The 14188-nt window shown below is 39.3% G+C and overlaps 1 protein-coding gene across 1 annotated transcript in view; it reads right to left on the minus strand.

Moving 5' to 3' along the window:
• The window catches only part of KDM1A (lysine demethylase 1A), a 66225-nt gene that overhangs the window by 44777 nt on the left and 7260 nt on the right, over nucleotides 1-14188 (minus strand). The window contains 1 exon segment of the mRNA XM_021717369.1: nucleotides 7921-8086. Within this exon segment, the coding sequence (XP_021573044.1) occupies nucleotides 7921-8086 (166 nt within the window).

Raw genomic sequence — 14188 nt, forward strand, 5'->3', positions numbered from 1 at the left:
AACAAAAAAGAATTCAAATAAATTATAAAGTTGCTCAGCTAAACAAATTACTATTTTGTCTTAATAATAAGCAAAACAAAATAACCAATGAAATGAAATCATTCATTAAGAAAAGCAGTTCAGTCTCTCAAAGACCAAACATAAACTGATTCAAGGGTTCTTAGCTAAAAGTAGTAAACAGTTAAAAATCAAGAATTTTTAAAAATCACAAAAACTCAACTTCATCCTTTGCTGTATAATATAAAATTTCCAAAACCCAATTTTGTAAAGAAGCATTATTTAAAAACAACTTCTCAGAGATCTATCATACAACATGATGACTATAATTAATAACAACATATTGTATTCTTGAAAAATGCTGAGAGTGAATACTAAGTGTTCTCACCACAGAAATGATAACTATGTGAGTTAATGCAGATTAGTTAACTAGATTTAATCAATTCCACAATGTACATATACTTTAAAACATCATGTTGTAAACAATAAATACAACCTTATGTCAATTAAAATAAGTAGAAACTTCTGAGTTCTCACCATACTTTGTATACACTTTTATTGTACTGTTTCTTCACCGTAGCCAATTATTAATATCTGTAACCCTAAACTGGACTATGAATTATTTGCAAGAGGATGTAATCTTTATCTCTGAGCCTTTAGAATCCAGCAACATGCCTGCAACAAAATATCATAGTGGTACAATTAATGTGTGTAGAATAAGGTGAATGAAGAACTACCATTTTTTTTTTTTTTGTTGTTGAGTCGGAGTCTCACTCTTTTGCCCAGGTTGGAAAGCAATGACACAATCATGGCTCACTGCAGCCTTGACCCGGAGCTCAAATGATCCTCCTACCTCAGACTCGCGAGTAGCTGAGACTACAGATGTGTGCCACCACACCTGGCTAACTATTTTTTACTTTATCGTAGACACAAGATCTTACTATGTTGCCCAGGTTGGTCTCGAACTCCTGGACTCAAGTGATTCTCCTGCCTTGGCCTTCCAAAATGCTAGGATTACAGGCATGAGCCACTGGGAATTTTATTTTATGTAGAAAATGTGTCTATTTTACTTTTTTAAAAAACTTCCCTCAATAGTACCTATCCTCTACCTTCGCCCTTACTGCCTCTAAGTGCCTCTAGAATTTTAATACTGAGATGTCACACGTAAGAGTATTTTTTCTTCTAGTACATATTTATGTATTCATTTATGTATCGTGCTAGGCTATAAATTATCTGAGACTGGAGACCATGTGTTGTGTCTGTGTATATATATATCTTGGTCCATTCACAGAATCACTCAAAATATAAGAAACTTGTTGAATTTATCTAAATCACCTTTTCAGCCTGTCACATTTTTTCTCAGTTCTCGAGTTAATTTTGGAGCATAGTTCCAAATCAGAACACTGAAATAAAGCTATTTTTTAAAAAGGCAAGAAAATTAACCCTACATCTATTTTCTGAAATGCATGCATCATACTTCATATAACAAGAACTCAAATGATTTCAGGCATTTATTTTAAACTAGCAGGCCAAAATGACAATATAGACAATCCTGTCAGGAATGAATTCCCCAATCACTTCTGGTAAACCAACAAAAAAGGGTCTCCATCTAGGCATGAAGACGTAATAATATTCTATAATATTCCTAGGAGAGGTCATCTGAGTTAATTCTCACCACATCTGAAAGCTAGTCCTGCTTCTGATTCCACTTATAGACACAAAGACCGAAATCAAAGAGAAAAGCCTGGGATGAACCACCTGAGCATAGTGTTGTAGCATGATCAAAAAACAAAAACATTTACCCAAACTGTGACCATAACTATCTGTCCTGCCAAACCCAGTGCTTGGCAACCACCACCCATCCTGCCTTTTGGATATTTATTCTATCAAATAAGCAATTCATCAAATTTTTGGTCATCAATCTTTTGTGACGTAAATATTTTCAGTATAACAGTATTTGTGATCAAATTTAATTGAATCGTAAACTAAATTCTTCTACCCATACATTTTGTGTATTTTCTGTAATTTAACATTTTTACTAATTCAGGTACATCTCCTTTTATGTGAATTTTAAAAAATACTTTCAACCTACAGTATGTCTACTCTGTGAACAGGCCTCAAAATTTATTAAAACCACACAAATTTTATTTGTCATACCAATCTCTCACATCAAAGATTTTTGTTAATTTACTTAAACAGCCTATATCTTTTTCAAATACACATAGAAACTTTCAAAATTACTATGATAATAGAGAAGAGAGCATCCTCTGGTATAGAGAAAAGAACTCCCTCTGGTACAAGAAAGATTATAAATAAGGAGATAAAGTGATTCTTCCCATGATTACTCCACAAAATAAATAATACAGAGTTGTTACCAATTAGATCACCATATCTAACAAAATCAACTTGAAGAGTTAACAATGGTCTAACCGAAGCCCTCTGGACTTCATTAGACAGTAATAGCACATCACTGAACCTAGAAAAATAGGATGCACACTTACGTGTGCATATACACACACAAAACACACTTCTGAAGTCTCAACTGGGAAAGCCATTAATTCGAAGAAGCCCTGAGAAAAGGCATCTTAATATTAATAGCCAGCTGGGCTCGGTGGCTCAGCCTGTAATCCTGCGCCTTGGGAGGCTGAGGTGAGTGGAATGTCTGAGCCCACGAGTTCGAGACCTGCCTGAGCAACTTGGTGAGGCCTCATCTCTACGATAAATCAAAAAAAGCCAGGTGTGGTAGCACACGCCTGTAGTTCCAGTTACTTGGAAGGCTGAGGTGAAAGGACCGCTGGAGCCTAGCAGGTCGAGGCTGCAGTGGCCGGGAGCGGCCTCTGCACTCCAGTCATTTTGGGTGACAGAGTGAGACTCCAACTCAAAAAAAAAATATTATAGCCCACTTCAAATTTCCTTTTACTTATTTTAGAATAAGTTTTCATAAAAGTCTCAAGCTATGCACAATTAAGCTACTTCTAATTCAAAAAGAATATATCTTCCCAAACCAGAATTCTCTAGTGAAAACAATGCCCAATACAAAATTTACATCCAAGAACTAACTAGTAAGATTTTTCTAATAGATTTTAACTGCAGAAAGGCAGTGGAGGAAGAAAGAATTAAATCATGTTTTTATATGAAAATTAAAAAGCTAAGTGTTAGAAAATCAATTAATAAACGAATATGAATTTCACTGAGGAATAATATAAGGCACACAGAGTAATAAACTGGGCCAAGAAAGGAAAAAAGTATTTCTCCAATAAACAAAAGGCTACTTTAACAGAGGGGCAATCCTGTCAGGATTATTCTATACCAGTAAAGCCTAGTTGAATGATATTTTACTCTATTTTATAGAAGCTCTACTATTTTGTGACACTAACAACTAAACACACTCAGTTCCAAAGACAACCTGCTCAGGTTTAGTTGCCATGACCGGAAAAAAAAAAAACAAAAACCACTCTCATCTTCACAGAAAAGGTACTAGGAAACCAAACAAAACCATTATTTGTTAAACACAAATACATTCAGAAATATAGCAAACATAAAAATGCAAGAAAACGTTTAAGAAAACAAAATAAGGTTGGTTTTAAATATAAATAGCAATATTTAGTATGAAAAACCCATTATTTATCCATTTTCACAACCACAGAACTACAATGCCACTTTATGATCAAAAACTGATAAATCTAAAAAAGTTTAAGCCAAAAAAAGAACTTATTTCTAATTAAATAAATCCAATCAGACAAACAAAAAAGTCAGACATTTCCATTAAATTCAGTTTTGATATTGAAAACACTTTCCCACTGACCAAAATCCACTAAACTCAATTACCAAGATGGCCTAAATTTTACTCTCTCCAATTTGCCTCTTTACTCCTTTAGTTTACCCTTGCAGAGCAAAGCAGATCGATCTTTCCAAACATACATTTCAATACAAATCCCCTTGCTTAAAAAATCTCAGTGCTACCCTGACCAGACCCACCTGTGGTCCAATTCCTTACTCTGGCTTAATCATCCTAGGGCATCTATCTACATTATGGTACCACCAACCTTCCTCCCTGGCTTCCTCTCAGGATTCTTCCTGGAGGAATCTCCTTCAGTCAAGTAGTTTGACCCAATGACCTCAGAATACCTTGTGTTTTCACATTACAAAATATTTTCTTCTTAAGATTAACATGGAAAGCAAAGCAAAATTTTCTAAGATATAGAAGTTGGTAATAATAAAATGGATGCAAATCTTACTTACATATTTTAAGGGAGTTAATTTCTAATGATTAGCTAAAAGGATTGAGAAAAAGGTTTGGTAGCCGGGCTTGGTGGCTCAGTCTATAAACCCAGCGCTTTGGGAGGCCGAGGTGAGTGGACTGCCAGAGCCCGCGGGTTCAAGACCCGCCTGGGCAACTTGGCAAGACCTCATCTCTACAATAAATCAAAAATTAGCCAGGCGTGGTAGCGCGCGCCTGTAATTTCAGCTACCTGGAAGGTTGAGGCGGAAGAATCACTGGAGCCCAGCAAGTTGAGGCTGCGATGGCCGGGAGCGTGCCACTGCACTCCAGTCTGAGTGACAGAGTAAGACTCCAGTTCAAAAAAAAAAAAAGGGGGTTTGGTAAAGAAACAAAACCTCCAGGTGTGTGGCTCATGCTTGTAGTCCCAGCACTTTGACAGGTGGAGTCAAGAGGATTGCCTGAGCCCAGGGGTTCGAGACCAGCTGGGGACCTTGGCAAGATCTCGTCTCTATAATAAATAAAATAATTAGCCAGGCGTGGTGGCACACGCCTGTGGTTGCAGCTACTTGGAAAGTTGAGGTGGAAAGATCACCTGAGCCCAGCAGGTAGAGGCTGCGGTGGCGGTGAACATGCCACTGCACTCTATCCTGGGCAACAGTCAGATTCTGACTCAAAAAACAAACAAACAAACAAAAACCCACACATTTCACAAGCTTTTAATATACTCATATGGAAATATTTTAATTTTTTTTTTTTTTTTTTGGAGTCGAGGTCTCACTCTGTTGCCCAGGCTGGAGTATAATGGCATGATCACTGGCTCACCACAGCCTCAAATTCCTGGCCTCAAGCGATCCTCCCACCTCAGTCTCCCAAGTAGCAGAGACTACAGGCCCACACCACCATGCCCAACTAGTTTTAATTTTTTTATTTTTTGTAGAAACAAGGTTTCACTATGTTGCCCAGGCTGGTCAAAAACTCCTAGGCTCAAGCAATTCTTCTGCCTCAGCCTTCCAAAATGCTAGCATTACAGTCATGAGCTACCACGCCCAGCCAATGCTTCAATTTTTGACTAAGAAAACTTGTGAAAGAACTGGTTATGATAAGACAAAGATTTAGAAACCCTGGACCATTTCCAAATACTTAACTCACCTGATATTTTATGATTCTTCAGGGCCCAGTCTATTTCCAAACTATATAAGCAGTTTAGGCTGTTAACTGCCACTCCTGTCTAGGGAGAGTACATCCCTAATTCACCCAAGAAATTTTCAAAAAATTTTAAGCTATTTTAAAGGAAAAATAACTATTTTCATTATCACAAATAATATATTAGCAAGTTTTGCCTATTATCAATACATCTCTAAGCACTGAAAATACCCTCAACTTAAACAAAACATTAACTTTCCCCCCAAAAGTACTAAGATAACTTGTTTAAACTAAACTACTGGATTAGAACTAACTAGAACACAGTAAAATAAAGCCAACTTCTAAAATCCTAAATCCCTTTGTTAAGACATTTATTTTCTGTGGGACAATGCTTGACATTTGTGCAGTTTTTTAAAAATCCTGTTTCACAAAAAAAAGAAAACACCAACACCAAGACTTGCTTTAAAATTTTCAGAGGACAAAGAAAAGTTTATCAACTTGGAACCTATGGTAAATCAATTACTTACTGGAGACACTGACAACCACACACAAAAAATGAGGCAGCATCTGAGATAGCAGACCATCATTACATAATACTTAGAACCCTTGAGATAAGTGGATCAGCAGCCTCTTGAGCCATGAGACATCAAAAGGGTGATCTCCATGCATCTCACTAGCAGGTCTACAGCAAAGGTGGAAGAAAGGCAAGAATCAAAGAAAATCCAGAAGAAAGGAAAAGAAGGCCAAGGGTAGGACTGGCAACAAGGACAGAAAGAAGAGAGTTCAATGTGTAAGACTAAAAAGAGAAGGAAGAAAAATCAACAAAAAGAGAGAAGGTGCTACTGAGGTACAAAAAAGGCTACACTTAATCCCAAAAGGTTATATACCACTGAAACTAAAAAGCTTCCCACAAGGAGTTGACCAAGAAATCATTTTAAGAAAGTTTTAAGACCACTCTTCTTAGAAAACCCCTGACTCTTGAGATGAACTGAAACCAGAATCTAATCTATCTTTTTTGAATGTTCTCAAACTATATTCCTTTATTACAATCTTGTAAATTACAAATTTTTGTTTTTACAAGTTTTAGCTAGACTTTGATAAGCTCTAAACCGAAATTTAAATTAACATTTGGCTGGTAATCTTGTCAAATGAAGCAGCAGTACTGTGTGTGTGTGTGTGTGTGTGTGTGTGTGTGTGTGTGTGTGTGTGTGTGTTTAATAAAATAACTTCTGGTAATTTATGGCAACACAACAGAGGAGAAAAACCTTAAAGAAGAAAAAACTAAAACTAAAGGTAAAACTCCTCAAATGAAGTATGTCTTAATCTAAGTATGTCTTAATCTAAGTCATGCATAATAGCAAATGATATCTGAAACAAGCATTTTGTTTTTAAAAGTACAATAGGATTGCCTTACTAGACTCTGGCATGGCCATGCTCTTTGGGCTATGGCTGTCACCATGCTTCCTGGCTTTGGCCCCCTTTCCTGCCTTGGGAAGGTGAATTTCCTCTTTCTTTCTCTCTCTAATTTACTTTTTAAATAAAGTATATTTTCTAACCTAAAACAAAAAAAAGTACAATAGGACTGAAAGAAGTGTTAAGGTGAGTAGGCCTAGAGCTACTGCAATATAAAAATTATTTCAAGAGGAGCTTAGTAAAAATTCAGTCAAGAAGTGTTAATGAAATATTATTAAGGGCAGAAAAAACAAAAGAAAAAATAATTAAGATTTTGCTTTTGCTTGATCTCTCCAAAACAGAAGGGTACCTGATTGGTTCAGACATCCTAGAAAGCTAAGACTCAGCGCTGAGGCTATGTTAGTGAGAATTCTTTAAGCTGTTTAAAGTTCTGAAACCAATACTAAAGACTCTAATAATCTTTCCAGGTTATAAAGAAGCTTATATGAGTTTAGATTCTCTGGCCTCAGAATATATTTTCAGGTCAAGCACAGTGACTCATGCCTGTAATCCCAGAGCTTTGGGAGGCCTTGGCAGGAGAGGCAGGAGGATGGCTTGAGTCCAGGAGTTCGAGACCAGCCCAGGCAACACAGTGAGATCCAGCTTCAAAAAAAAAAAAAGGCTCTTCTCAAAACTGATCCATGTCATGAAGGTTTTACTAGAAAGTATCTAACTACATGATAAATGCATAATTCAGAGCAATTCTGATTTAGTAGTTATTGAGATTTGGCTCTTTGAATTTGGCTTTCTATATGTTTTCTCTAATTGTTTATTTTTTCCTACTTTCCAACTACCTTATACTGCCACCATTGCACTCAATCCTTTACTTTCCTCCTATGTATGTACAGACACACAAAAAGAATATTAGTACCACTATGCATGTATGTGTATGTGTGTGTGTGTGTGTGTGTGTGTGTACACACACACACACACACACACACACACACACAGGTATATTTATACACACACAAAAAGACACACATGGCCGGAACCCCAGTATCAGAGTATAAACCAAAGATGAAGACATAAACAACATTGCAGAATGGGAATAAATCAATTTATTCTTCTACGATAAAATGAAATTGTGGTTGGTTATTACAACTCACCAGATGGTTCTTCAGGCTCACTTTCATTTTCTTCCTCAGGTGGGGCTTGAGGGGGTGGTGGGGGAAGCTTCTTTTCCTTCTCTGCTTTAGCATTTCTCTCTTCTTCTGAATAATATTCATCTTCTGAGAGGTTGGCCAAGCTTTCATCCATCTCTCTGTACTCTACCTATATGAGAATTATACCAGGGAAAGCTAAATACAGTAAACATCTAAAATCAGGGACTCTATTTGGAACCATCAGTGAATGCGAATTGCTTTTTAACTTACAATTTTAAGAGAAATAAACATACAAGGAGCAAGTTTGTTATTAAAAACAAAAGCTCCATGAAACAATCCTGTGCTAGTTCAGGTTTAGCCCAATCGATTACTTTTACATCATAGCACTGCCATTCAGATCATTGACTCTGGGGCTTTCCACAACTCCTAAAAAATACATATTTTTTTTGAGTTGAAGTCTCACTCCATTGCCCAGGCTGGAGTGCAGTGGCACGCTCACAGCCACCCCAGCATCCACCTGCTGGGCTCAGGCGATCTTTCCACCTCAGCCTTCCAAGCAGCAGAAACTACAGGTGTGCACTACCATGCCCGGCTAATCTTTGATTTTACTGTAGAGATGAAGTCTCGCCAAGTTGCCTGGCCTCCCAAAGTGCTGGGATTACAGGCTTGAGCCACCGCGCCCGGTCAAATTTTTAAAGTATATGTATCATGCTCACATACTGGAAATCTCAACAAAAAAACTAAAATAGCCCTCAATTAGATAAAAATATAGCTAACTAGAATACCAAGTCTGTTTAATGCCAAGCCTGTGCTTCTAACTACTATTCCACAGGAAAATAGCAAAAGAATTCCAGATACCAAACCAGGGAGGGTGGGGGAAGAATAACGGCTGCACATAACAGTCAAACTAAAACAATGAAAAAGTGCATTTGCTTAAAAAATGCACCTTGAATGATGGACAAAGAATCATTCTTATAACAAATTAAGAAATAAGTGATGTGAAAATGGAAGCTACGAGTCTTACTAATTTACACTGGTTATAAAAGAGAGAGAAGAGGTCATTAGTTTAAAAAAAAAAAAAAGAAGCCAGGCTCGGTGGCTCAGCCTGTAATCCCGCGCCTTTGGGAGGCTGAGGTGAGTGGATTGCCTGAGTCCATGGGTTCAAGACCTGCCTGGGTAACTTGGTCAGGCCTCATCTTTACATAAATCAAAAATTAGCCGGGCGTGGTAGCGCACACCTGTAGTTCCAGCTACTCGGAGGGCTGAGGTGGAAGGATCGCCAGAGCCCAGCAGGTCGAGGCTGCGGTGGCCAGGAGCGGCCACTGCACTTCAGTGTGGGCAACAGAGTGAGACTCCAACTCAAAAAAAAAAAAGAAAGCAGTCTTAGTGAAAGTGTCACTGGCAGTAAAAAATCGTGGGCCAGGAAAGATTATATTATGGACTGGTTGGCCAAAATGTGTATATGGTATTACAGATAGTCTTCAACGCTGGAACAATGTCAAACTCTCATTGTGACTTCCACCTTAATAAATTCCAGGAAGCTGCCGGGCTCGGTGGCTCAGCCTGTAATCCCGTGCCTTTGGGAGGCTGAGGTGAGTGGATTGCCTGAGCCCGCGGGTTCAAGACCCGCCTGGGCAGCGAGACCTCATCTCTACAATAAATCAAAAAATCAGCCGGGCGTGGTAGCACATGCCTGTAATTCCGGCTACTTGGAAGGCTGAGGCGGAAGGATCGCCGGAGCCCAGCAGGTCGAGGCTGCAGTGGCCCGGAGTGGCCATTGCACGCCAGTCTGGGTGACAGAGTGAGACTCCAACTCAAAAAAACTAACTAACTAACTAACTAAATAAATAAATTCCAGGAAGCCAAAGAACTGCAACTCTCTGTTACAAAGTCAATGAAACGATAAAATGAATAAAATAAAAATAATTTAGCCAGGCACGATGGCTTGATCCTAGCACTTTGGGAGCAAAGGCGAAAGGATTTCCTGAGTCCAGGGATTTGAGACCAGCCAGGACAACTCGGTGAAATCTCATCCCTACAATAAATCAAAAAATTAGCCAGGTGTGGTGGTGTGCACCTGTGGTTCCAGCCACTTGGAAGGCTGAGGTGGAAGAATCGCCTGAGCCCAGCAGGTCAAAGCTGTGGTGGCCATGAGTGTGCCACAGAATTCCAGCCTAGGCAAGAGTGAGACTCTGACTCAAAAAAATAAAATAAATGAGATGTAGAGATAAAACAAAGACAACATGGTTTTCACATCTAACATATTAAATTTCCAAAAGGAACAGTCCAGTGCATTAAAGTGAATGTAACACATTTTGACTTTCTAAATGTCTTTGAATAAGCTCCAGATGGCTGGCTGCTTTTATACTGTCTTTTTCTTCTTTCTTTAAATGGCAACTACAAGATTTGAAGTGTGGGGAAGGCTAGGAGAGACAGAAGAGTTTTACTGAAAAGAGAGACTCAGTAAGAAATGGAAACAAAACTTAAGAATAAATTGATTAGTTATGATCCATGCTCAAAGAATCTTATTTAATATACAAATAATTGTATTCACTTACTCAAATACTAAACATTGAGTACCTGGCACAATGGAGAAAACAATTATGACTGTGTCCCTGACCCTAATAAGCTGGAAATCAAGCCGGGTGTGGTAGCACACATCTGTAATTCCAGCTATTTGGAAGGTTGAGGTGAAAGAATTGCCTAAGCCCAGCAGTCGAGGCTGCGGTGGCCGTGAGCATGCCACTGCACTCCAGCCTGGGCAACAACAGTGTAAGACTCCAACTCAAATAAATAAATAAAATAAGCTGGAAATCTAGTTGCAATTAAATGATCCTGATAAGGTAACCATCTCATAGAGGGTCTTCACCTCCAGAAATGTAGATGATAATAAAGTTTAACCTAATTGAGAGAAACTGTAGGAATAGATCTTAGGAAAATGCATCAAAAAGGAATTAAAGTTTCAAAGGTGGAGAGGGGTCAGAAAATATAATAAATGTTTAAAGTATGCAGTTCTCTTTCTCTTTAACAGTACTTGACCCTTCCCTTCCCCCAAAGATTCAGTCCTTTCATCCCTTGCCCATCGATATGTATTCACTCAATAATCACTTAACAAGTACCTAATATGGAATTGGACAATGTGCAAATTTTGAGACAAGCACAAAGAACAATACAAAATCTTTTCTATTGCAGTAATTCACCTTTTCCCAAAGGATGCTCCATTAGATACCTATGCCCTTTGAAGGAATAAGGGATCCAAGATACCAAAGTCTGGGATACTGCATTCATTATAAGTTGTTCCCCCCTAGGAAAGTTATTATGCACATCAAAGATACTGAGGAGTTCTGCAGCAAGAACAATCTTTTTAACATTGTTTAAGCTAATGTTTGACATAGAAAACAATTATTAACACAGGATACACTTGAAAAGGGCTGGTCTAGAAGGAATTCTTAGTCTTCAGGAAAAAGGATTCTAGATAAATATTTACAGGTAGGAACCAGAATATCTAATGATAGTATTTAAAAATAAAACAAAGACCAGGCACAACGGCTCACACCTATAATCCCAGCACTACGGGAGGCCAAAGCAGGAGGACTGCTTGAGCCCAGGAGTACAAGACCAGCCTAAGCAACATAGCACGACTTTGTCTCTACAAGAAATTTTAAAAAATAGTCAGGTGTGGTGGCATACACCTGTAGTTCCAGGTACTCAGAAGGCTGAGGTAGAAGGATGACCTCAGGCCAGGAGGTCAAGGCTACGGTGAGCAGTGATCATGACACTGCACTCCAGCATGAGCAACAGAGTGAGACCTCAACTCCAAAAACTACAAACAAAACAAATGATGGCTTCAGCAACAAATATACTAAAATTAGAACAATAAAGACAATATTAGTATGGCCCCTGTGCAAGGATTACTCACAAAACTGTTCCACACAATCCTAGGATTCTTCAGGATTTCATTGTTTTAATCTTTAAAGTGTATTATTAAAGCAAATAAATACAACACACATGTATAAATCAAATTTTAAGTGTGGTGGCTCATGCCTGTAATCACAGTATTTTAGGAAGCCAAAGTGGGAGGATTGCCTGAGTCCAAGAGTTTGAGACCAGTCTTGGCAACATAACACAGCAAGACCTCGTCTCTTTAAAAACAAACAAAAAAGTAAAGAACACATTAACTTGCACTGCTTGGATAATTCAATTCTGTGTAAACTTAATGGAGTTTCTTTTGCCTTCTCTGTTTAATTGAGTGTCTTGAGATTTTTTTAGCTAAGCTAAAAAATTTTTAATTTAAAAAAAGGCCAGGCTTGGTGGATCAGCCTGTAATCCCAGCACTTCGGGAAGCTGAAGCAGGTGGATTGCCTGAGCCCGCAGATTCATGACCAGCCCAGGCAAATGGTGAGAACTTTTTTTTTTTTTTTTGAGTTGGAGTCTCACTCTGTCGCCCAGACTGGAGTGCAGTGGCCATCCACCGCAGCCTTGACCTGCTGGGCTCCGGCGATCCTTCCGCCTCAGCCTTCCGAGTAGCTGGAATTACAGGCGCGCGCTACCACGCTCTGCTGATTTGATTTATTGTAGAGATGAGGTCTCGCTGCCCAGGCGGGTCTCGAACCCGCGGGCTCAGGCAATCCACTCTCCTCAGCCTCCTAAAAGCTCATTTTAAAAAAATGAGCCACCAGTCATTTTTTTAAAGAAAAGTCTTCCTCCCTTCTAGTTTATCTAGGGTACAACTGCCAGATTAACTTTCCAAATGTGTGGTATTTTCTGATAGTTTAACAGATGAACTCCAAATTGTTCTAACCAGCATATAAACTCTCTGGCTCCAACTATTCAAACCTATTGCTAATCACTTTCTAACACACTAGTTGAAAAATCAACAAAGTCGTTCTTACCCATCTCTAAAGTACCTAAAAGTGACTCTCATCATTTTCTATTAATCAATGCCTAAAATTAAAGGCCTACTGCCTCTGTAAATTATTTCCTAATTATTCTAAACTCAAAAATAGGCTGGGTTGGTTGAGCATAGTAGCTCACACCTGTAATCCCAGCACTTTGGAAGGCCGAAGTGAGGACTGTCTGAGCCTAGTCCAGAGGTTCGAGACAAGCCTGGGCAACTTGGTGAGACCTCGTCTCTACATTAAAAAAATAAAATTAAATAAATAAATAAATAAAATTTTTAAAAAAGCCGGGCCCAGTGGCTCAGCCTGTAATCCCAGCATTTTGGGAGGCTGAGGTGAGAGGATTGCCTGAGCCCGTGGGTTCGAGACCCGCCTGGGCAACTTGGCGAGACCTCATCTCTACAATAAATCAAAAAATTAGCCGGACATGGCAGCTCGCGCCTGTAATTCCAGCTACTTGGAAGGCTGAGGTGAAAGGTTCGCCGGAGGCCAGCAGGTCGAGGCTGCGGTGGCCAGGAACGGCCACTGCACTCCAGTCTGGGGACAGAGTGAGACTCCAACTCAAAAACAAAACAAAACAAAACAAAAGGCTGGGTATAGTGAATCACACCTGTAATCCCAGCACTTTAGGAGGCCGAGGCAGGAGGATCGCTTGAGTCCAAGAGTTCAAGACCAGTCTAGGTAACACAGCAAGACCATGTCTTTACCAAAAAAATAAACAGGGTACAATGTCTCTCGTCTGTAATCTCAATGCTTTGGAAGGTCGAGGCAAGCGGATCACTTGAAGTCAGGAGTCCGAGACCAAACTGGGCGATATATGGAGAACCTGTCTCTACAAAAAAGATTAGTGGGGTATAGTGGCATGCACTTGTAGTCCCAGCTACTTAGGAGGCTGAGGCAGAAGAATCGCTTGAGCCTAGGGGTTTGAGGTTATAGTGAATAAGGATTGTGCCACTGCACTCCAGCCTGGGAGATACAGTAAGACCTTGTCTTTAAGGAAAACAACAAAACAAAACAAAAACAAATAGGCTGAGCACTGGCATGGGTGGCTCATGTCTGCAATCCTAGCACTTTGGGAGGCCAAGACATGAGGATCGCTTGAGCCCAGGAGTTCAAGACCAGCCAAGGCAAAACAGCAAGTCTGTGTCTTTACACACACACACACCCACAATCAAAAAATTAGTCAGGTGTGTTAGTCCCAGTTGGACTTGTTAACCAGGTGGGCTTGTAGTCCCAGTTACTTGGGAGGCTGAAGCAAGAGATCACGTGAGTCTAGGAGGTCAAGGCTGTGGTGACCCATAATAGTGCCACTACATTCCAGCCTAGGCAACAGAGTGGAACCCTGACTCAAAAAAAAAAAAAAAAAAAAAAAA

This window comes from Carlito syrichta, unplaced genomic scaffold (genome assembly GCF_000164805.1).
Source record: "Carlito syrichta isolate Samal-C Ts95f unplaced genomic scaffold, Tarsius_syrichta-2.0.1 Scaffold108052, whole genome shotgun sequence".
NCBI lineage: Eukaryota > Metazoa > Chordata > Mammalia > Primates > Tarsiidae > Carlito > Carlito syrichta.